This window comes from Ixodes scapularis, unplaced genomic scaffold, assembly GCF_016920785.2.
Source record: "Ixodes scapularis isolate PalLabHiFi unplaced genomic scaffold, ASM1692078v2 PGA_scaffold10__122_contigs__length_95168666, whole genome shotgun sequence".
Taxonomy (NCBI): Eukaryota; Metazoa; Arthropoda; class Arachnida; order Ixodida; family Ixodidae; genus Ixodes; species Ixodes scapularis.
The window spans coordinates 62854314-62879537 of record NW_024609836.1 but is presented as its reverse complement, the minus strand read 5'-3'; the positions used below and the strand labels follow the sequence as shown (position 1 = coordinate 62879537).

The 25224-nt window shown below is 48.2% G+C and overlaps 1 protein-coding gene and 1 pseudogene across 1 annotated transcript; one reads left to right on the top strand and one right to left on the bottom strand.

The window, feature by feature from the left end:
• Window positions 1–4540: 4540 nt before the first annotated feature.
• LOC115331593 (putative nuclease HARBI1) lies at window positions 4541–10544 on the top strand. The gene is made up of 6 exons (XM_042288575.1): window positions 4541–4637; window positions 6100–6140; window positions 6177–6341; window positions 6419–6558; window positions 6631–6799; window positions 9758–10544. The coding sequence occupies exons 1-6, from the start codon at window positions 4541–4543 to the stop codon at window positions 10424–10426; spliced, it is 1281 nt and encodes a 426-aa protein (XP_042144509.1). The 3' UTR covers window positions 10427–10544.
• A 1246-nt stretch (window positions 10545–11790) lies between these two features.
• LOC120841702 lies at window positions 11791–13175 on the bottom strand (annotated as a pseudogene).
• Window positions 13176–25224: the final 12049 nt, after the last annotated feature.

Here is a 25224-nt window from a genome sequence, read left to right as displayed (position 1 = left end):
TCTGAAACACCAAGAAATAAACCTTGGCTGACCACGTATTTCTTTGTGCTACAAAATATATATAAATGCGTATAAACACGGCGACATTTTCTGTTTTTTTTTTTAGAACAAACAAATTATATTGCAAAACTTACTCAATTCAAGAGCGTAAATGCCACTCTAAAGGAAACAAAAATTAACGTTTTCATCAAATATAATTTGGAAACCTTTAAAAACAAAGTTACAGGGGCCTCTAACGATATTTGAGCTTCTGCGCTTTTTATGTTATTACCTCCTAAGTGGGTCGGGCCACTAGGGAACATTTAGTACTCAAGAAATGTTAACGCATCGTATGTCAATTCGATCAGGCAGAAACAGCGCAGCGTTTGGTGGCGTCCCTGTTTCTTCCAATTCCGCAGTTGTGGACCTCTTAAGGTCGACCTGTGATTGACGGCGTTGGCAAGAGCGGTCAGAATTTCTTTTATGCCAGTCTGTGCGTAAAATGTAACATGTTCTTCAATTAGAAATTCGGTTTCGTACCCCGGAATAAAGCCATGATTGAATGGCACTAACAGATTGAACCTACTAAGAAATGGTGAAATTCGTACCACAATGTGCTTTCGAAATATTAGCGCTCGACACAGAACAATAGATATCGGAATATAAATTTCTTAGCTATCACGCGTATTCCTTTTGTGAAGGAATTTTATAGCAGCTCATTTTAAGCTGAAAGAAATGATTGCGGAGTTGAGTTTCATTTAATACTTATAGAAGGTTATTCAAGCCTCAAAAACACGTGTCATAAATTTCCGAGCAGAATATTACTTGCCCCAGGCTCTCTATTCACAGAAAACAACATTTAAAAAAAGTATAGCTACGTAAACGATTTGCAGAAATGTTCAAAAAAGGCGGAAGCTTAACGCACAATAAGGTCTCGATTTGGAAGCCAAAATGGTTTCGTGATCCGATACACCGTAAACAGCTCCAAATGAGCGACTGAGGTTGTCAGCAATTGGGGACACATCCAATTAAATTTCTTTTGTAGATGAATTATCGATGAATTCTATTACAATAAATTCTTTCTTATATTGGACCTCTAAAATGTTTGGACTGATTTGGAACTTGCGTTGAGACGGACGGCATCGAACGTCAAAACACATATAGGGAAAAAAAATTTGAATTACGACTTATTTTGGGAGTTATATCAAATTAAGATTACAGAAACAAGTCAAACCAAGACACACAAATTCGTTCACCTTGTCTATCTTCTCCAAGGAGTATCATCGTTTACTCTGTCCATCTCTCCTGCACCTTTGCATTTATTGCATTAACATCATAACCTTAAAATGCGGATTATTCACCCGTGTTGGTTTTAGACTGGAGGCAGCTGATAAAACACGTTTGCTTCTGGTAATCTCAATTGGTAAAGCGCTTTAGGAATGAAGAGGTCCCTGGTTCGAGATTAGGAACAGGCAGATTTTTTCAGCATATACATGGGTCACCTAGCTGTGTTGGGAAAGTAGTGTTTGTACTTTGTCTCCTTTGTTCCACATCTCCAGGGATCATTACAGCTAATTGTCTACCTCGCCTGCACCTTGGCATTAATTGCGTCAACAAGTAAAACATTGTAGTTCCGAGACGTATTGATTAATTGGTTATTGGTATTAGTTGGTTGGCGAAGCAGCAGGCCAATTGACTGCGAGTTAGGTTCATGGACTTTGCCCCGAGGACACGGCTACGCATCGTCCCGTTTCCATTGTACTAGATTTGGGCTCCGAAGGCGATCGTGCCGAAGTCGTGCACACACGTCGTTCCCTGCGAGGTCTAGCGCTCTTTGCTCCACGTTTTCTTTTTATATTTTTTTCCCCGCTGATCAGTACCAACGCGATCGGTGTAATCGAAGCAGCGATATGGGTCAGGGGTTAGCTACACCGTGGTAAGTTCGAACGAGAAGAAAATTACGGGAAAAACGAGTTCAAATAAGTCTCTTTTTTTTTTCCCCGAATGTGGAGCAAATGTCGGCAGAAAAAGATGAGTCGTTCGGCAGGAATGCGCCGGCTGTCGCATTCGTGCCGAGCCACTTATATGCATTACGCACAAATTTGAATATGTAGAAACTATAGCTGCAAGCTCTTTTCCGACGTTTCAAGGGCAATTGAATCTATCGCCCAGGCAGCGCTCGCCAGAATGAAAACAACCTAACTTCACCTAAGTTCGTTAGTTCAAGGAGCATGACTTGGATTTAATACGGCTTTGCACCGAGGCGCTATAGTTAAGGCCAAGGTACTTTGTCTATGCCCAAACTTGAAAGAGAGAGAGAGAAAAAAAAAAAGAAGAAAGGTTGGTGTAGGGATGGCCGGAAGGGTTTAACCGAAAAAGCTCGGGGAATTGGCGGCGCGGTCACCCGAAGCGTCCTTCGGAGGCGCCCGATGTCTCACGTTTTCCCTTTGGCGGCAAGCGGCGGCCAGCTCCCGAAAGTGGAAGCAGATTTCCCCGCGTGAGAGGTAAACGAACCCTTCGTTCTCCAGGCGGGAGTGGGTGGTCGCCCTTGCCGCCGTGGTAATTGGGGAAGCGACCTTGTCAGGGACATGTCGGCGACTCCGGGGAGAGAGGGAGGTCCGGCCTCCCTTCGGGATGTCGGCGCGCCTTTTTGGAGAAATTGAGTCTGAACGAGCCCGTGTGCGGAGGAAGACGTTATTCTCCCGCGGTCCCGAGGGCTCCGCGTATTCTGTCTCGCGAGACAGAGGCCTTGCCGTACGCGGCAACGGATTTGGCGCTGAGGCGCCATTGTTGGCGTTGGAGCTGTCGCGAGCGACAGTACGCCAAGCGTGACGTTTTCCTGTTTTGGCCTGTAAAAAGTTGTTCTTCATTTGTAAATATATATTTATTTACTCAATCACCGAGTCGTCAGCGTCACTGAAGCCACCGGAAAGAAGCCACCCTCCAGCCAGCGCAGCACCCCACGATACACGAGAAACATTACTGGCGCAGTCGACAGGATTTGTGGACGTCGTCGGTGACTTCGACAACGTCGTGTGTCAGGGAGACGACGAGGCGAGTGCTGGCGCGGAGTGTGGCGGTGTCCATCGGCAGGAGCCCAGGACCAGTCGAGACGACGGAGCAACTGTCCACAAGCAGCCTGGCACAGCGAGGCACGGCTACGAGTACGCCTGTGGCCGACAGCGGCGAAAGCCAGGAAGCGGACGTCGCGTGGGGCGATCGGCGCCGGTGACCTGCGGGTTCGGCGTCATTGACAACTGCCGTGGGCCTGGGCCTTCGACTGCGACAAAAGGTTGAAGCAAGCGAACGTCGCCGGGTGCAATCGACGCCAGTGACCTGCGGGTTTGGCGACACCCGACGACTGCAGTGGTGACAGCCTGGTCTCACAGAACGGACTCTGCGTGCGGTGATCGACGCCGGGAACTCGCGAGTTCGACGGCGTCAACGACTTTGGTGGGCTTTACAGCACCGCCAGGTACGTGGTCGCTTTGCCTTTCGTCGCCGGCTGACACCCGCGTGCTTAGCTGCATGGCGAGGTGTAGCTTGCGTAGGAGGGGGAGCCCTAGGGACGGAGGCGACGAGGGGTCGCATAGGGAAGCGGTTCCGATGAGCGTTCGGTTAGCCCTTGCGAGGGAAAAAACGAAGGAGCTGGAGCGGCAGGTTCGACAGGCAGAACTCCGGGCGGAGGAGCGGAGAGCTAGAGCGCGGCTCCTCGGGCAGCGCCGTGAAGAGACGCAGCCTCGGGCAGCGGAAGACACGGCGCCCGAGGCTCGCTATGTGAGGGAGACAGAACCGGACGCGCGAGGCGACCAGGAGTCAGCCGTCGGGTCCGGGGCCGATCGTGTCGTTCAGGAACCGGAGACGGCCGGGGAGTCCAACGCCGATCTCGCTCTCCAAAAAGTAGGGTCCGAGGCCGATCGAGCCGTACCGGAACCGCAGGCAGTCGTGGGGTCCGAGGCCGACCGTCCCGTGCTGGGACCGGAGACTGCTGGGGGGTCCGTCGTCGATCGCGCTCTCCAGGAACCGGACACGGTCATAGGGTTCGATGCCGATCGTGCTGCACTGGCACCGATGACTGCCGTGGTGTCCGACGCCGATCGCGCTCTCCAGGAACCGGACACTGTCGTAGGGTTCGAGTCCGATCGCGCCGTACTGGGACCGCAGACTGCCGGGGTGTCCGATGCCGATCGCGCTCTCCAGGAAGCGGACACCGTAGGGTCCGAGGCCGATCGCGCCGTACTGGGACCACAGACTGCCGGGGGGTCCGACGCCGATCGGGCCGCTTGCGAACGAGGGTCTTCCTGCGTCCGGGCGGCTGGAGGGGAGGAGCTCCCGGAGAACCAGGGGTCGGGCCCGACACTGGAGAGGCTGGTAGAGGTTGACGTCGCGAGGAGGGCTACTGCAGTTGTTCAGATTGGACTTCGCTGTCCCCACGACGGGCCTTGTGGTGAGGGTGTGACACCGTGGGTGCCACCAAGTGGGCGGCGCGGGGAGGTACACGTGCAGGAGCACGAATCGCCGTATGGCGACAATGGTGGAGCGGGGACGGCGATGGCGCGCCATGGGCGCAGAGTTGGTCCTTCCTCTGACCAAACCGACTGCGAAGCGAGTACCGAACACGGTTCCCGGAGGAGACCAAGCCGAGCACGCCTTCGGGGGCCTAATGAAGCTCTGGCGAGCGACACTGTCCTCGCGACACTCGACACAGGTGACCGAGTAAGGGGTGACTGTACGGTGGCAGGGGAGCGCTTTGCCTCGCTTATGCACGTGGTGTCAGCGGGTGTGCATGTGAGGAGGCGATCACTGCCGTGGCCCTTGCGAGGTGCCATTGAACTCGCACTTGTTTTGTAGCGTTTGATGTGCTTTGTTGGTTTTGTTGTGTTTTTGTTTTGCGGCAACTCTTGCGGCGCCCTCGATGTCGTTGGTGCGACCAAGACAGGTCCGCAGAGTCTATAGCTAAGTGAGTGATCACGGTTACTGTCTCCACGAGCAGAAAGAAGTGTTGTTCCTGTTTTTAATTTTCATTTAGCAGGTCGTGCTAGAGGAGCGTGGCTGTGTTTTATTTTTCGCTCTCTCTATACGGGAATGCTGTCAGCTTCGGGAGGCAATCACTGCCGCGGTTTTGTGCAATCGAAAGTTCCAGCGTTGTTCAGTGTTCGCCAAGCGTTTTCAGTTTTTCCTTGACTGTTGGTTTGTCGGGATTTATTGATGTTTTCGTCTTTTGGTTGCGGAAGCTCCTGCGGCACCAGAGGGGTCGTTGTTGCGAGCGATCCAGGTCCTCAGAGGCCGGCTGAGAAACGGAGTGTAGTAAGAAGTGTTGTCCTTTTTTTTTCTCAGTTTTATATAGCGATTGGTGCTAGAGGTGCCTGGCATGATTATTTCCAGCCATATGTTTTGTTGTTTTTATTTTTCGCTCGAGTTTAAGCGGTTTGTTTTTGTGTTCTTGTTGGGGTTTCGGCCATCCTATTTTTGTAACTGCTGGCTAGTTCAGAAGTCCTAGCGCAGTTTTCGGGGGGACGTGTAGGGATGGCCGGAAGGGTTTAACCGAAAGAGCTCGGGGAATTGGCGGCGCGGTCACCCGAAGCGTCCTTCGGAGGCGCCCGATGTCTCACGTTTTCCCTTTGGCGGCAAGCGGCGGCCAGCTCCCGAAAGTGGAAGCAGATTTCCCCGCGTGAGAGGTAAACGAACCCTTCGTTCTCCAGGCGGGAGTGGGTGGTCGCCCTTGCCGCCGTGGTAATTGGGGAAGCGACCTTGTCAGGGACATGTCGGCGACTCCGGGGAGAGAGGGAGGTCCGGCCTCCCTTCGGGATGTCGGCGCGCCTTTTTGGAGAAATTGATGGTGAATTCACCTGGTAGATCTGGCGCGCTCAAAACCCGCTCCTTTTGGGGCGCGCATCTTCACCTCGCGGATTCGGATCAAGTTGGCCATCTTCAGCTCGCAGATTTGTGGCAGCGCGAGCTCCGTGGAGCGCGTCAAAGAGCGGCGAAACCGCTCCGTGGAATTCGGGCGAGCTCTCCGGAAATCGGCTGGTGCTCGGTTGCAGCGCGCTACGTCACTTCCTTTCTCGGCGCCTGCTCGGCAGGAGTGGATCGCGCTGTTGCGCGAAATGGCGTCGAAAGTGGGATCGGACTTGCGTGCGTCGGTGCTCCTGCTATGTGAAAGCGATGATTCAGAGAGCTCAGACAGTTCAAGTTCGAGCTCAAGCAGCAGTTCAAGTTCGAGCTCGGGCAGCAGCTCCGGCGAATCGCGTTCGCGGCTACTTTGCGAACGAAAGTTCACGGAGCTCTTTGGACCTCGTAACAAGAGACCCAAGATCGAGGATTACATCGAGCGAACGGTTCACGTCTACTGGGACGAGGAGGTAAGCGATACGTCTCGTACTTCGTCTCATATCTGTCCGGTTCAGCATGCGTAAGCAAAGAAAACCTTTGCTTCCAGTTCCGTCGAAACTTTCGCATCTCGAGGCGAACAGCCTACAAGCTGATCGACGAGTTTGCGGCGTCTCCTATGTACCCCGCTGCCGATCACGGAGGATCGCCAGCGAAGAGCGCAGAGGAGCACCTGCTGTCATTTCTCTGGTGAGTACTTGACTGTGGTTCTCCGTGTTCACTCCCATCGATTTTTGTTTTCATTCTATGTACACAACTCAGGTACGCGGCTAACAAAGCATGCATCAGAGACGTTGCCGGACGTTTCAACCTGGGTGAGAGCACGCTTCACGGCATGATGGATCGAGTTCTGGATTTCATCCTGAGCATCGGACCGCGCCTCATCAAGTTCCCCGAGGATCTGGAGCGCCTGTCAAGAGACTTTGAAGAGGTTTGTACCATGATTCAATTATTCTAGCTGTATCTCCTCAAAAAGGCTGTGCAGTGTGCACTACCGCACGAATTTCGTGAGGAGGCTGATATATGATATATTTGTAGCCTTGTGCTACAAATATATCAAATATGAGTTAGGGGTAGGTGGCGCAAGGTGCTGCCCATTACAAAGGGTATAGTCATTACCATCCATCCATCCATGAGATGTCTTGAAAGGTCCAACAGTATCTAACCACACCGTGTAAATTGGAGAGCGACCTTCATCGGTTGCAGCAGTCGAAGTGGCGCTGCAGATGACATCTTCATACGTTGGCGAATATTGCAATGCATGGCAAAGTTCTTTGCGTTCGGCCAAAAGTACTTTGTGCAAGTCTCGTCAGAAAGAGCACAGTTAACCATAGGCATAGTAATAGACGGATAAAACAACACTCCATAAACAGAGGCCAAACAGGTAGTGCTGGTGATCATCGCACCTCAACAGTAGGGAGCTTACAGGAACTTTTAATTGGGTATACTAGCTTTGAAAACGAGCATGTGTCTCTGCGGTCACCAATCACTGAATGGTCTCTGCACCTTCACCTAAATGTGGTACTAAAAACAGCAAAAATATTAGCAACCATTTGCAAAGTAACTAGGAAAAACTTCTTTCCGTGGCATCACTCCAACAGGCTCCCAGAAGGCCGCTTGCGAGACTTATTGTTGCTAATAGGAGTCTTATAGGCAGCCGGCAATGGCCAGGCGGCGCCACGATAGTACTGCATTCAGCGCCACAAGCGGAGGAGCCTCTGTTAATGGGGCGGCCTATCTGCCCGCCGGGCCGTTGCGAGCGGCAGCGACCCCGATTTCAGCAGTCCCCGTGTGCACCTGCGTGCGTCCCTGGTTTTTTTCATGCGGTTTTTTAAGACCATCGGGAGTCTTGATAGGTTCAAGTGTTTAGAGAATATTCTAGAGTCGTCATCTGGGCACCAGTTCGAGTTGTCTTCACTACTTGTGGCCGCCCGATCGGTCTGTGCTTCGCTCGTCTCCCAGGAAGTGACACAATACAACGAGAAGGCAGCGAATAGGTTTATTGTACATCCCGGTTGCCCGTCTTCGAGAGCCGGCAGTCCGGACCCGCCGACCCTAGCTGTCGCCCGTCGTTCAGAACTCGCAGTCGGAGCCCGTGTCCAGGCCTGCGGATCGTCCTTCCCACGCCAGTGCTGCGTAGGCTAGCTGTTCCGCGCTATCACAGTCAGAGTCTCGCTGCGGAACCACTACGGGATCGTCATAGCCCAGGCCGCTATGGCCAGGGCTCGCCGCTTCCGCCAGTCCTGACCCGCACTTCGCTGGTGGAATGCCCCCGGGAATCGCCATGGGCCAGACCAGCCAAAACGGCTCTATCGTTCCTGCCCAGTCCCAGCCTCGTGCAGCACGCTCTTCCTCTTTCCTCGCCGGCTGGCCCCGCTCGCGCCTCGCTGGGCCGTTCTCTCCTCCCGACGGCCACACACACTAGAATAAAATTTGGAACTCAGCATGCTACATAACCGTATGCACATCGCAAAGCCTGGTGTAAAAAGGCGACAGGCAACGAAGTATGTGGAAGGATATTTACGCTTCGCACGAGCTTTTTCCAAACAAAAACATTACCAGCCTGCTTTCTGCACGCCGTCACATTTGTCACTAGACTCAGCATTAAATTTGGTTGCTGAAACAAACAAAACTTTGTGCTACGAAAATCCACTCTCGCAGGTTTGGAAGGTTTTGGTTGCGACCACGCGTGCCGAACGGCATTAGGGGTGCCGGAACAGGCCGACGGGCCTTTCGCTTGAAGACCTGATCGCCCGATTCTCGACGTCACAGCAAAGCAACAATCGGCCCGATTGTTCCTATCGTATTTCCCTATGTGGCTGTCAAAGCAACTCGTAATACAACTTTTAATATGTTATTTTGCCGAGTAGTCTGCAAAACGAGTTCGTCCGACCACTTTCCGAGCCTGCACATATATTTTCGTTCACGTCCCCCCCCCCCCCCCCCCCCCCCAAGAGTTTCTGTAAAATTCACTTACTTGATGCGTCGCACTGCAGTAATCCACTTCTGTCGCCGTGTCGCTTTCGCTTCCCAAGATCTCGAAGGGAAGCGGGTGAAGTTTGACGCTTGAGTCACCTTCGCGACTGTGGCCGTCTTTCACGCAGCAGTAGCAACGTTTATTTTTTGGGGGAACTATAAGAGTAGGCGAGATGTTACAGGAACCCGGTGAGGTCGTAGAGACGTGAAGTTGGGACTTACTTTCACGAAAAACGGTTTAAAAAAAAAGCTCACGCCGACCCGGAATGCAACGTTCACACGTGGTTTCTGGATGCACCCGCCCGCTGCACCCGCGACCCGCGCAAGCCTGGCCTACCCAGTTTCTTTATTTTGCAGCCGCTAGATGGCGCAACGTGCAGCGCCAAACTGCATTGCAGGTTGCCTATACCCGAGATATGAGCCTAGTGAATTTTGGGAAGGCAAGAGAGCAGATAGGCAAGGATATCATGGAATTATTCACCATGAGAGCAATTGACAATAATGTATCCGCACCATCGCTGTTCCTGTCTAAAGATGGGACTCCGAAGCTTGCATGGCTGCAAATCAGCTTCCAGCTGATTAATTAAATAGCTTTTTCTGGCTCAATATTTTCTTTCTGATTTTGATTTTTGTAGTTCGCACTTTCCTCGTCCCTTTCACGCTTTTTTTTTGGTTCAGTTTGACCACGAAGAATGCTTGAGGATTCACTCATGCAGCTGCTAATTAAAAGAGGTGTTCGTCATCCCACTTGCCGAGTTTGTTTTAATTCTTTTGTTGTCAGTAACTTACTAGACACCGAGGATATAACAGTGGAACAAATTAAACCAAATTTGACGCTAACCGTCATTCTGTTTCGTTTGACAAAACATCTCAGAACACTGAGAGAAACTTTTGTCTACCTTTCTTGCTGCAGGTATCCGGTGTCCTTGGCACAATTGGGTGCATCGATGGGTCATACATCGCCATTGAGTGCCCAGCCAAAAAGATCCGGTCAACTTACGTCAACCGGCATGGTTACCCGTCGTTGACACTGCAGGCCATCTGTGACCGCCACAAGCGGTTCCTGGATGTAACTACTGGACACCCAAGCAAGGTCCATGATGCCAGGGTGTATCGAACATCAAGCATTGCAGACAAGCTACCGGAGATCTGCCGCAGGAGCCAGTACCACATCCTCGGCGATGCGGCGTATCCTTTGAGAGAGTATATGCTAACTCCCTTCCGGGATTATGGTCGTCTGACCGCAAAGCAGAGGAATTTCAATCGGAAATTCTCGGGCACTCGTGTGTTGATAGAGAACTCTTTCGCTGACCTAAAAAAGCGTTTTAGGCAGCTAAAGCTCCTCGAATTCATCACTGTGGACCACTCAGCAAAGTTCATTATTGCTTGTTGCGTCCTCCACAACCTCTGCATTGAGGCCGGAGAGCATAGCGTTCTGGAGGACCCCGAAGACGGGGAGGCTAGACGCCCAGACACCGACTCCCTGGAGGAGTTTGGGCCCATGACGGCCACAGATTCCATCCTCCGCAGACTTGGAGAGGAGAAGAGGGACAGGGTCATTGCCCAAATGGGGCTGAGATGAGTCGCCATCCGGAGACGGAAACTCGCAAGCTTATTTTCACAACCTCATTGGAGGCCTGTAGAATGTAGGTCTTGGGGACAAGGGGCGTCTGCCCGAGTTCTTGCTTTTTCCCTCCCCATCAATGTGGCATAACATTCCTTTCAATTTTTTTTTGTGATAGTTTTTTTTTTTTGCGCTGGCAAGGCCCCATTTCGTAGACAGGCAGTGGCCTTGGTAACAGGTAGTGGAGTTTGTAGCATGACCCCTCCCCCCCCCCCCCCCCCCCAACGTTAGCAACACTACAGTACGAGAGCGAGCTTGCGCCGACCAGCGAGCCATGGGATTTGGGCTTTTGATAAAGACTGTCGATAGACAGGTTAAGGATTGCATATTCAGATTCAACCATAGAGTACCGGTTCACTGTACCATGACAATGCGAAGAGTGATCCACAATATACATTCACAATGTGACTGTGGCGTGTATATATTTAACATTACTTCACCATGTCATCATTCCCGTGCGGACCTGGGATGAGTCTTCTACTTGTTCTTGTTTCTTCTGATGACCAGTTCGGTTTTGCGTGAAATAGTTTATTTTTTATTTGTCCAAATTTTGTCTCGTCTTGCCGTTCAGACTATTATTTTCATAGCAACAAAGGGCTGTAACAAGCGTTGATGTTGCTTGTGCTTCCGATTTTATCGCAGTTCTCCCCTGCAGATCTGAAATGAGTCTTCTGCTGTGCTTTAGACCATGTTCTTGTTTCGTTCTCATGACAATTTTGTTTTGTGTGAAATATATTCATCCTTGACTGTCCATGTTTTTATGTCTCTTCTTGCCGTTTAAACTGTAACTTTTTAAAAAGCAACTGAGAGCTGATAAGTGTTACTGTTGTTTCTGCGTCTAATTTTATCGCAATTTTATTTTAACCGTATTGCTATTTTTAGGTTGCTCTGCGTTTTAGTCATGGAACATGTTTGCTGCCGTATTTTTTTAGCTTAACAAATGTACTCTGCGTGCTGCTCTGAACTTTACAGGGGATGGGGGCCCGTCGGGCAGAAATGCCTTTTGCCCTGCCTCCCCCAACCCGGCATTGCCGGTGAAAATCCAAATAAAAATGAAATTAAATTTCAATAGACATTTCTGCTTCCAGTAAATATACTCCTGTATTTGTGTGTTATGTTTGCAAATGCTCTCTTTTCGTTGTGTTTTATTCGCAGTATTTAAGCTGCCGTTGCCATGATCATAGAATTTGTATGCTCGAATACTTTTTAAGGTAAGTTTACCCAACCATCTTTTGAAGTATCCACTTCAGATTAGAAGGAAGGCCCACTTGCTAATTATGAATTTATTGCACTCATGTCAAGAATACAGCTATTGTAAAAAAATTCTTTCAATCCTGTTTCGTCTCAGGCTGGGTCACAAGCATGGCGAGAAGCCGCATTTTCTCTCGGTGCATTTCTTGTCGTTCCAGCCGCATCTCTTCCTTTAGCTTCCTTTTGGCTGCACACTACTCTTCCTTTATCATCCTTTTGGCTGCATGCCTTTCTTCCTTCAACTCGTCCTGTCGTGCTTTTCGTACTGCTCTTGCTTCCTCAAGCTTCGCCATCTCAGTGAAGAACTCCTTCATATGCTCCATGCGTGCAGAGTTCACCCTTCCTGAACGATGAGGGGTGCCTGCACTGCTGGCTGGTTGGGACGACTCCTCTGAGCTTGTAGAGGATGTGCTGGCTACGGCACTGTCGGCTGGTGTTGGTATTGCTTTTGCTGCAGCTGCTTCTGCTGCAGCTGCTTCTGCGGCAGCTGCTGCGGCTGCTGCGGCCGCCCTTGCTTGACTGCTTGGCATAGCCTTCTTGTGCGTTGCCCCATGCACGTCCCTGATGACCTCCGGCTCGATACTGTCATCCATCATGCTGATTCTATCCAGTTCATCCTCGTAAGGAACGTCGACAGGTCCCACACAGGAACGGCCGTTGTAGTTGACTGCTTGTCGCTTCCGCTTTTGTATCGTTTTCAGCCTTGTATTACACTGCTCTGGCGTTTTTTGTGATTTAAGCATGGTCTGTAGGTCTTCAGAGATTCTAATAAATACACATTTTTTGTTTTTAAATTTTTTTAGTGGTCCAATTTGGGGAAAGTAACGTTCGTAGTAATCAAGCAGCAGCTTTGTTTCGCCGAGTGTCCACTCAGCATCTGAAAGAGGAACATTGAGTCATTTACTGTAATACTTAGGGCTTGTCGTTGATGTTAGTTTTCAACGAAGCGAAACACTTTTAGGCACTACTTACTCAATGATCAGGCTCGAATATAGAATGCTTGGTGCCGTTTGCTTATTTGGATGTGTGAATATGTACAGACGCCGCGGCAACATGAGCCGACAGCCAAGTACCACCAGCCTAACGCAACTCAAGATTTCCACATGCCATTTTTATTGGTCCTGCCTGAACTCTTTTTGTGCCAGCTCATATTGCCACCCCTCCACATTCCCCGTTCATGCAACATGCAAGCCCTGAATAAAAAGTTGAAATGAGGACATCATAGTGAGATCTGGCTTTCTTAGGGAAAAGTAGATTTTTGAATTAGAATCTGGACATAGCTTTTTATGCCAACATGGCCCCAAAGAATCAATCTTCCCAATGTTCTGCCCCCTTTCTCTAGCCAAGCGGGGAAAAAAAGAGTGTAGAATAACATCACTTACAGCCAGCGTTCTTTGTTTTCTTGGGGGCTACCTGGACTTCCTCCGTTGAAGGCGCTTCCACGGGAGGAGGCATTTGGCCGGTAAGTTTATTCACAGCATTGTCAAATCACCATTTTAACACAGGCTCCCAAGAACAAATTTCCACTGAATATTTTGAGCAAGCACTGCTTGTCACGAGCAACACCAGCCCGGCTTAAAAGTTCGCCAAGGTTTGTCATGGTATTTTCATTGAGTGCAGCAGGTGTGGCAGCATCTGAATGAGGGAGATGCATCGGCTTATAAATTTGATCAAAGATTTTACCACCGAGTAACCGAAGCAGGGACCATAATAGCGAGTACCAGAGAAGAATACCCAGAGCATTTCCCTGAATCATCAACTGGATGCAGGTTGGAGATTGATCACGCTCAATTATGTTTTGATATTCGCAGATCGATAATGTTGAATGGTTTCGGTTCCGGTGACCGAGCCACTCTGGACCACAAGTTACTGTAGGTGTGCATGTAGGAATGTATACATCTATGCGACCGGCCTTAGGATGTTATTGCAGCAAGGCTCATATGGGGTCTAATGAGCAGTGAAGTTTTTCAAGGTGCCTTGAAGTGATGCATTTACTATGTGCCAATTTCATGGATGTACATTATGGGAATAAAATGTAATAACGGGGAAAGGAAAGTGGTTTACACGGCTACTCTAAGAGGCCGGGTGCAACCCTTTCAATCACATGCTTGGCTAAGCTTTCAGGTCTTTTGTGTTTCTAATCCCAATTGAGGTATGTTATTTGAAGAATAGAAAAGTAAAATAGTAATAACTAAAACAATGGTGTCCTCAAGAACACGCAGTGCAGGAGTCGTTGCTGACAACAGTGTCTTGTATGGTCTGCTTTTTGAGCCCAAAACGCACACTCTAAACTTTCACTGCTTTCATTTTATTTGGCCTATTTACGCGGTCCATTTTAAGACAGGAAGACCCGCTGTCATCCTCGAGCTCCTTGCTCAAGCAGCAGAGCCAAACACAGCACCATCCTGCAGGTGAACAAGTCTCAAAATTAAGCATGCACTATGGTTGGCCACACGTGCTGAAAGCCCGAGCTCATGAAGCGTTCTTTCGCGCAGAGAGGGCGCCGGTCAAGGCTGCCGCCTCGCGCTAGTACGGCCTTTACGGTTAGTCCGCACTATGGTAACACGAAGTAGAGCTTCTGCTGCAGTACATCCTAAGGTGTATCGAGCATAATAACGTGAGCATGTCGTTTAGTGGTCGCGAAACACGCGCTCGTGCGCAGAAAGCACTTTGTGTTTCGCTCGAAAGTCATCCTCCGACCTCGGAGCACGGACCTCTGCCAACTCACCGTTGCCGTATCCAGCTGCCTCACGTCCTGCGAGGAGGGACAGCAGCAGTTGGCGCACGGCCGGATCTGACAGCTGAGCGGGATCAGCCATGCTGTCGCTTGCAGAAGGGAGAAGCGCGGGAATCGTGCACGGGAGACGGGAGGGCCGGGAGGGAGACGGGGAGACTGCTAGAGGCTCACGGGAAGAGCGTCCTTCCGTTTCCGTTGACGTCGGTTGGGCGTTGGGCCGCTCCAAATCCGCGCCCGCATCTTCACCTGGTGGATCCAGAGCGTGGCGAAAGGAGCGGGTTTTCTCCTCCCTCGCAGATTTTAGAAATCGATCCAGATCTATCAGCTGAATTCACCATGAGTCTGAACGAGCCCGTGCGCGGAGCAAAACGTTATTCTCCCGCGGTCCCGAGGGCTCCGCGTATTCTGTCTCGCGAGACAGAGGCCTTGCCGTGCGCGGCAACGGATTTGGCGCTGAGGCGCCATTGTTGGCGTTGGAGCTGTCGCGAGCGACAGTACGCCAAGCGTGACGTTTTCCTGTTTTGTCCTGTAAAAAGTTGTTCTTCATTTGTAAATATATATTTATTTACTCAATCACCGAGTAGTCAGCGTCACCGAAGCCACCGGAAAGAAGCCACCCTCCAGCCAGCGCAGCACCCCACGATACACGAGAAACATTACTGTTGGCTTTCCTCTGGTTCGCGCCACAGCAGCTACAAAGTGCCATAGATGATCCAGAGATGTTGGTTGACCATGAAATTAACTCTTACTGAAGTCAAACACTTTTATTTGCTCGGGAATCGGCACCCTACGATGCAGAGTGGTAATCAAACAAACGGCCGCGGAGCCCAATTTTTTTCTTCTTCGGGAATTGAGGCTCAACGACGCCAGCTGACACACGAGAAACCAGGCGTGGAAGCCTAACTCGGGCGCTTGATTGAAGATTTGGGTCCAAAATACACGGACACTAAGTTCTAGGTCTTTTACTACATACGCTTCGTTAATCATGCAAGGACCCAAATTCCTAGAAAATAAAATCTAAATTTTGGCCGAATGCATCAGGCCACCTGAGAATGCTTTAGGTTTTAGATTTGTCAAATACCAATGCCGTACACGGGTCTGGGATTGAACTCCCTACTACCATTTCTTATGTGCTTATCGGGCGTTTGCTCTAGGGCTTTCCAATACCTATGAACCAGTCGTTTCTCATCTGGAATATACGATAGGGTACATGGACACGTATATTCCTTTAATAACGACTAATAATATATAAATGTTAATAGTATGACGAACTATTAAACTATAACTATCATCATTGAAGTAAAGCAAGTAGGCAGGCGAGCTGGTTAAGAATAGACATAGTTACCTTAAAGCGCGAAAAAAAAAAAAAAGGACGGACAGACAGGAAAATTCGAGTTTCGTGTCTGTCCGTACTTTATTTGTTCCCTCGCTCCAGGGTTACTATTTAGTATTATGACAATGTCATAAAACAGCATTATTGTAAATTCAAAACCCTGATAAGTCTCGCATGCATAAATGTTTTTCCATTGCACAGAAACTTAATAAAACTAAGAGAGTACTTGCACGTGAAGCATGAAAGGAAACTAAAGCAATCCTGTATTTCAGAAAAAAAAAAAAACACTTGAATCACTTGCATTTCACCTCCAGAATTACAAATATAAAGCTTTTAATTTTGTTTTTTCAAGTTGGAGCAGGAAGGTTGCATAAAGTCAGTTTAAAAGTGCAGCCGAAACCCCCCCCCCCCCCCCCCCTTCCCGGAACGGGACGTCATATTAGGAGTTTTCGGAATCTCCGCTCTCGAGCATCTTCACCGCGCATTAAAGCTATGCAGGCGCACTCTCGCCATCTTCAGAAAGGTAAGAAAGATACGTCTCAACTGGTCTCAGTGCGGGGGAATCTACCTGGCAAGCTCGCAATTGCAAGTGCTGCCCACACAAACGACATGCGCTTGGCGGCCGAAAGATCCTTGTATGACGTAACGACTGGTCGGAGGTTTTTCGTCCTTTCCATGCGTTTAGTTACATCTTCGGGCAAACACGAACGTAATATACAGATTTGCTGGATAAGAAAACTCTCAAATTCACAGCTATTTTTTTATGATTTTTTTTTGTTATAATGGACGAGTTTCAAAACTCGTCCATTAATTGAGGAAAATCTCGAGGTATACGTTATAAATCCCATTTGATAGCAGGAAAATAAGTAAAAATGTGTTTGGTTTATACAAAAAAAAAAAAAAAAAAAACCGCTCTTTTTTTTTTTGCATATCACTTTCATTAGAGTATGCAGCGACGGTTCGGAAAGCTCCTGGATAAGAGCTTCCTACAGGTAGCGACATTCTTTGAAGCGCCGACTGCGTGACGGTGCAGGTTTTAGGAAGAGAATGGCGGCGCACAGCAGAAGAATTAACTGAATGACGTTACTTTTGTTCCAAAGCTCGCGCTGCAGAACCCAGGGATCCTGGGTTCGAGCCCCACCCCTGCCCGTTTCGATCTGGATTTGCATTGTACCGGCGTGCGGTCGTGTATCACTACTGCGTGATGCACGTTAAAAACCCCAGGCTAGCGGTTCTACTGCACTGGTTAAATTGCTCATCTACAGCGTGTGACTCGTCGCAACTATAAATGGCTGACCAACTACACGCTGTATAAATAAACCCATAACCCAATTTAAAAAAAAAAAAAACTTTCGTTCTAGCGGATTCTGCTTTGTCATTTGTATTGGTTGTCGTTATTTGTAAAAAGAAGTGTCGAGGGACTGCGACGGTACGAACGACACCAGATCATGGATGAGAAAGGTGCTGAGATATACCCTGTTTCAAATTACGACCCCAGTCTTCGCGTATTAAGCAGCGCCAAAAAGTGCATAGTCACGGTCTTTGTGCTCGTGCTTTCTCCGGCTGTACCAATGACGCAGAGTGAGTGCCCCATGGTCCTCCACTTTGCGATCTGCGTGATTGCTTTCGTCGGCGATAGCACGAGCACAAAACCGACGAGACCCGTGACGAAGCACTTTTAGGGCTCCTCGAGTGGCTTCATTGGATGGTGTAGCGTGGACTGCAATTAGACCTCCTGCGAAGCGAATATTGCGACCAGAAGTTTTGGTGGCGCCACCTTGCGGGCGCCCTCCTGTGATGTAGCATGGTAGCATACGAGCGGACGACATGTCAAAGCGCGGAGTGGCTTTGTTACTTGGCATCTATGCCGAGAAAAAAAACCGTTATTAAATAAAGAAACGCGAACGAGGCTTTTTTTTTGGTGTGTGTGTCTGATTTTTTTAATGAATAACAGCGCCTCTAAGTAGCTTTTTATGGGATTTTTTTTTGTTTAAATGTGCAAAACAAGTCTTGAGCTTTACATTACAGCTTGCGCGGCGTGCGTTGGAGCTATTCACAACCTTTCTGATTCTTTTTTTTTTTTTTTTGCAATGCGAAAGCATTAGTTGTTTAATGGGGAGAACCAGCGTTATCTGCTCTTAGAGCCGCTACAAACGGCAGCTAAACTGCCTGGCCCATGGAGCGAAGCCCATGGGCCAGGCAGCCCATGGGCTTCGCTGTAGCAGCGATTTGATGGAGGCGCCAATTGGATGGTGCTGTCATGGTTGCCTCCTGCGACATTATGTCGCATTCACAACTCATAATAAATGCTTAGGTGTGCTCGGACCTTTTTTTTTTTTCGAATTTGTGGAGGCTGCTTTAGGAAAAAAGGTTTTGCATTCACCAGAGTAAATGACACGCTGTCTTCTTAGCTGTGCACGCGCACACAGTTGAGTTGCAAAGCGCTGCACAGTTGTTTTAGCTACATTGAGCTTGCCGATACAGACGCTTCTATTCAAATGAAACTCCACAGTTGCTGCCGAAGAAATGCTACGCAACAACTGTTGCTTAGCTCCTCCCGAATCGAATACGTGGCACAAAAGTTTGTCACATCACGAGTTCTGCTCGAAAGAAAAGTGAAACATTTTCATAAGTTCTTAAATTGTCGGTCATGGCGCGACAAATCCAGGCGATTCATTAATTTGCTCTATTCTAATTTTACTAAGAATATCTTACGAATTTAAAATCGCTCGCTGAGAAGTGCATCACGGATTCTGCGCATTTGGGTCCGCAAACATTCAACATACAAACGGCAGTAATTCATAGCAGGTGTATTCCTCATTTTTCGGGGAAGCTGAATTGTCACCGTGACCGACTTACAGGATTTAAGACTTTGATCGCGAGGGGGTCTTGCAAATTTCGCGTCAACCGGGTGAATAAAGAAGCGATTTATTTGAAGCGACTCCTGAAGCTGGCCACCGCTTCTTCCTGCCAGTTATTTTGTTGAAATGATCGTTTTACAGGTTTACAAAAATAAAACAAAAATCGACTCGATGCCAATAAGAGACCAGCAGCTCACAAAACACATTGGTGCCAACAGCAAACACGGAGTCACTTTCACTGAAATGTTTTCTACACACCCGGGAGGTTCTCAGAGTTTGCTTTCCGACTTTGAATCTGATGAGACATTCCTTTCTTAGTTTCATTTTGTCCGAATCATAATAGAAAATACTTCCTATTCCTCGTGGCAGATGTTGTAGTGGGATAAAGTGCTGGATATTATGCTTTCATCATCCAGCTTTTTGTATTGGGGCACCACCAACCAAGCGCTTCGACACCTCAGCGCCAAGAGTGTTTCTTGGAACGACTACACGTGCCACGTGGGTCTTAAGACTTTCATAAAATGCGCTACTACAAATATCACTCCCCCAAATAAACACAACGCATGAAACAAGCTTTGCTGCGTTACTTAAACAGCGCATGAAGCGGGCTGACGACCCGAGGGATCCAAGGCCTGCGCTGTCTGTCCCAGTCTGTTCTACCCGTGATGTCATAAACGATGATGATGATAGCTAGAGAAGCACCCACGGTAGTTCGCGCACGCCGCCAATATGTATCAAGGAAATTAGACCCACGTTATGTGTGGGTAATGACAGAGTACCCTATGCAGTTGTTCCATCGTAAAATGAAGTGCTCACGTCTGTGCTTTTTACAATATTGCACAATTCCTTTAAGGTCTATAATAATTATTGGGCTGTGGAAACTAGCCCTGGTCCCCTTTTCGGTCCTGATATCGTAAGACAGTGGTGACGCACTCAACTCGGTTAACCTTCTTTTCTTATTTTCCAAGTGCTTCGAAAACATCGCGCGTAAGTTTTTGTCTTTTAATTTTCTAAATATAGGCTCAACGTGGGTTTATGTTCTGCAAGTTTACAACTGCGCATCTCGCATTTTTTATGTTTACTTCATCTCGTCTAGTTTGTAAAAATGGTTTCATATCTGTTTTCTACTTTGATCTTAGAGTGAATTTTTACATCATTATTCAGAATAATTGTAATTCAAGCATTTCGCCCACTGTTTATGTGACTCAGTATGCAGTTGTACTGAAAGTTATCTATAACAAATATAGCTAGACCTACTTTTAAAATAGATGCCTTTTCTTTGTATGAAGTATGACAAGCACCGTCGTTCTTTGTAAATCTCTTCAAGGCCCCGTTCGAAACAAAATTGCTGTAAACGGCGTCCAGCCGTGTTATATTAAAATTTTCATCTCTGCAATATGCCGGTGATATAAAAATTTACCAATATGTATTGAACGTAGAGGATAGCACTATGCTTAAAGTAGACGCGTATTATTTCTACTGATGTTGAAGTTGTGTCCTTTTTTTATTTATTTAATTGTATGCAGTATAACACGCAATAAGAACCCGAGATAAATTTACCAATTAGGTAAGAGGTCGTCATTATTATCATTTTCGTTTAGCTTGATAGCAGGACTTAAGTAATTTCAAACACACTACGGAGGTTGTTTTTCTTTTCTTCTCATTTTTCTACATCAGAAAATATATAAAGTTACTTAAAAGCGCTTTGATTTTTAAGACGGAGTTCGATTAAATGGTGCTTAGCCTGTTTGATTCGGTGGTGCTCGACAAAAGAGTGGTCGATAGAACAGCATTTTCAAAGATGCTGGCTCACGTGTTATGTTTTATTTTATAGTGTAGCGAAGTCTCGCCGATTTCATAGATTCGTTAGGACGTTGTCGCGATAAAACAATGACCCACTATACGAAATAAAATAATGAGCAACTGTTTCTGTCAATAAAGTCAGAGTTCATCATAATATAAATAGATTTAATATAGCATTATAATACATTCCACTTCAACAAAAAAAGTTAAAATTTATTTCTACTAATTTCCGTTTACACTTTCATTGCGCCTGTTTAAATAAAGAAACAAGCGTGAACAAAAAAACAAAAGACGCAAATCACAACATGGCAGATTTTTTTTCTTTTTTTCTGTCTTTTGCTTTGAAACGGTATTGTCAAGCACCAAATGTTCTTCCTTAGGTTAGCGCACCAAGTGAAGACCTTACACCACCAAAACTATTTTAATGACAGCTTTTATATTTTACGCAAAACAAATTTGAAATAACCCGCGATTGCTTCTAAGCGCTAACGGTGTCGCGCAGTGTACAAAAGGAATGTTAAATTATTATTAGTTTTATGGTATTTGGTGGTACACGCGGAATATAAAACGTTTCAACACCGTCTACAACATTCGTTTTCCTTAACAGTTTTACATTGTTACGTTTCGCCTCCGTTACAGATGAGTTCAAGTATTTCAGGGCCTAATTGGGAACCTCATCTGAACACTCGGCCCAGCCCTGAGCTAGCAGCGTGGTGGAACCCACGAGCTCATTGGACCAGTCACACGTCTGTCTTCCCCCCAGCAACCTTAGTCCCGCCCCCCATAGCCCCGCCCAGAAAGGGCGGGATCAGGAAACGAAAGGGAGACGGCTGATTGGTCTGGCGAGTGCCTAGCTTCTACCGCATTGTCAACTTGAGGGTGAATAAAGCATAGTTACGCAGCAGTAAGCCGGCCGCAGGTTCGCACAAATAACATAACTCACGAGGCGTACTTCGTGGTAAGGTCCTCTAAACTTTCGTATATCTATTATTCCAGCGTCAACTCTAACCTGACTTGGCACTAATCTAAAAAAAAAAAAAAAAAAAAAAATTAAAAATTAGTTAAACAAAATACGTGCTCGTTTTTATGTATTCCACGTGATCTTTGAGCATACACTTACCCAGTAAGGCAGTGTGCGGCTGTGAGCACAAAGTCGGCTTTGATTAAAGAGCCACCACAGAAATGATCTCCGAATTTTCGGAAACGCAAGGCCACCTATGAAAATCATTGGCAGAATTAAATATTTATTTTTTCACGTTAAAAATATATTACCCTGAAGCACCTGAGATCTCGCGCCAATTGAGCCAGAGCAGTTTGAGTCATCGAGCTTTCACGATATACCCGGGAAACGCTTTCTTCTGTGTGAGTTCATGCAATAAATCAACTATAATTGGTTTCACCCCAAGTGCGGACGCAGCCGTCACTGCCAGCCAATGGGAGCAATCAAACAGCGTCACAATGGCAACGTCCCGGTGTTTGTCATGTTTCCGCACGCGCATTGTCATCACTGAGCCAATCGTGTACAGGGAGGGCCCAGTGACTTGCGCTATTATAGTGTGTGCTCGTGCCTTCGACTGTGCACGGACATATAATTAATCAAAATATTGGCACGCGCGCAACCGACCAAGCAGACAGCGCGCTCGTGGCCTAACGGAAGGGTTGGGCAGAAATACTCAAAAATGTATTTGGGAATACAGGTACTGGGTTACTTTAAAATAGTACCTAAAATACTGATACTGAAATATATCTGTAAAAGTGTATCGCGATAGGTATCGGAAATACATTTTAAATAGAGGCAAAAAGTATTTGGAAATACAGATACAGGAATACATTTTAGGGAGGGCAGAAATACAAATACAGAAATACTGATACTGCAATACATTTTTCAAATTTATTTGAGACCAAATTAGAGGAAGCTTGGAGTTGGAAGTGTTTGATCCTGGAATTACTTCCCGTAGGCTTGGCACTTTTCCTTGTAGGTAGTGATTTCGGACGACGAGGAGTTTTCAATGGGCTCAGAAAAACATTTCGTCAAGGACTGACCGTTGTCCCTTCCCTGACATCCTGTCTGTCTGACGAGGGATGCGAAAAGTCTTCGACCTCTAAATAAATTCTCTGTCATCATAAAGCCCATCAAAACGTCACCACGCCCCTGTCAAATAAGGACGCCCCTGTCAACATTTATCACATCACGTCACGGTGGAATGAACTGGTATTTTTTATCTGCAGGTGTGGCCTTGAACATGAAACTTTAACACGCTGCTGTATGGAAGGACAATAGGCACTTTCGTTGTAGGTTACCTCGTTGAAGATCGTGCAGGATTTTCGAGAATGGTGGACCATTTGAAACTTCCTGGAACTCATGTCTTCTGTCACGGTGGAAAAAACGATAAGGTGGCATCCCTGTTGTGAAGGTGCTTCCTGCTGACCCTGCGTCGGTGGACAGCAGGATTGCAGTCACCGAGTTTCGCCTTGCATACTCCAAATAGAGACCTTGTGGATTGCGACCTGATATTGCCGGCAGAGGTGCGAGCTCTCCGTGAAACAGCGCGCTCGAGACGAGTCGCAGGTGTACGAAGTCTGAGTCGGCACAGCGAGGTCATGTCTGACCTCCTTCCTAGGTTTCGGATAACCAAAGCAGCGGGTCACTTTCACGTCGGCTGATGACGTACCCTTGAGCCGTGCAATACGGGCGCAGCCGCAGACGCATTCTAATAAATGTTGAACTTCACTGCGCGAGTTATTCTACTATTTCAAGTCAACCACCGCCAGGCTCGTGCTGCAACGGACTGTGACTCAGCTTTGCCGGATGGGTGTACTGTGTACGTTAAGGCAAGAGAGACGGTTAGCAGCGGGCGTTGGATGCCCGCAAACAATGACTCAAGAAACCCCTACCTAAGGACCTGCGGCACAAGATGCGCTGACTCCACTCCTGGCACGCCACCTAGTTCGAGTCCCCGACTGCGCAACAGTTCTCAGAAGAGAGAAGAGGACGCATCGAAAAACAGTTTGGAGATTCGGAAGGAACCTTGGTCAGCATGGTAACAATGCCCCAGCATCTCCTTTACCCTTGTGCCCTCAAAAAAAAAAAAAAAAAAAGGGCTCGGATTTTTTTTTTTTTTTAGGGGGGGGGGGGGAGTATTTCTCAAGAAATGTAACGAAATACGTTTCACCCTGATTGTATCGCGATACAAAGGAACATTCAAAATGTATTTCGATACAGAAATACAGATACTGGCGAAAAAAATGTATCGCGATACAGAAATACAGATACGAAATGTATTCCTGAAATACTATCGCGATACATTTGTATCGCGATACTGCCCAACCCTGCCTAACGGTTATCACGCTTGCCTCCCACGCGAAAAGCCAAGGCTCCATTCCTGGCCGCGGGTACACATTTTTGTCGACTCTGTAATGTGATAATCTGGTAAATTCGAGAACCGTGTTGGTGATTCGAGGTTAGAAAGTTTTATGCACGAACCTTCTACGTCGATTGTTCCAGAAGCCCACGCGGGTACAAAAGGTATTCCGCGTGGCAAGCCGCAGTCAGTTTTGCCCCAGTTCTGAACCTTGCTTTTTCGTCGTTATCGGCGCATGTGACGCTAACATTCTCCTCTTTTGTTTTGGGCACGAGTTCGCCCCATTAAATGCCTGGTTCCTTCAGCTTTCCGCCGCCTCATCATTTGTCATTCGTGACATTTTGGTGAAGATGCTGGGTACCCCGTTCCATGCCTGTGAAACGTAACCCGCAAATGACCTCTGGGGCTCAATCTTTCTCAAGTCTCGGAAAGCTTATTTCCGTTAACGAACCTGAAACCCGGACCAGCCGCCGTACCCAAAGCCTACTCCCGAAATTCGTCCCTCTACCGACGACGCCAACGAGGACTACGGCCGCGATGAGCACCACGTCGCAGCAAGACGGAGCACCACTGATTCCAATCTTCTACATGCAGGCCCCGCCACGGACGCCGGCGACTTTCAATGGCGACCTTTACGAAGATGTGGACGATTGTTTAATCCAGTACGAGCGCTTCGCCCGGTTCAACGAATGGGGGCCTGAGCAGAGCCTACGGAATGTGTACTTCGCTCTAGAAGGCACGGCACGCACCTGGTTCGAAAACCACGAAGCGTCAATTTCATCCTAGGAAGACTTCCAGGCCGAGCTTTGACGCACCTTTGCCAGCCAGCAGCGACGTCAGTGGGCCGAGTAATTTCTCCAAGCAAGAAGACTAGAGCCAAACGAGAGCGTCTCAAGTTTCGATAAAGACGTTCTCCGCCTCATGAACCGCTTCGACCCAAACGCCTCCGAAGACAAAAAACTGCGGGTCGTGATGCGGGGCCGGAAAGAAAACATCTTCGGAGGCCTTGAGCAGAGCTCTCCTACCCCCGTAGAAGCCTTCGTCACGGAGGCAACAAACATCGATCGCGGCCTCCAAGCGCGCGCTTCCCACAACCAGCGATATCTAGGCATCGCTATATCCACCCTGTTTTGTGGCGAAAGTGTCCCTATTACCCCAGACATCCGCAAAATTATCGGAGATGTCGTCAGGGATGAACTCAGAAAGTTGCTGCCAGCCGCTAGTCGCCCAACGACTCTCTCCATCGCCGAGGTTGTGCGCGAGGAAGTGCAGCGGGCGGTCCAACCTGAGGTTTCCATCTACACGACAACGCCGGAGGAACAGACGTTGAGCTAGGCCCCCATGGCCCGACGACCTCTGCAAGCTAACCGTCAAGCCACGGCGCCACCCCGGCGGGACACACCGATGCC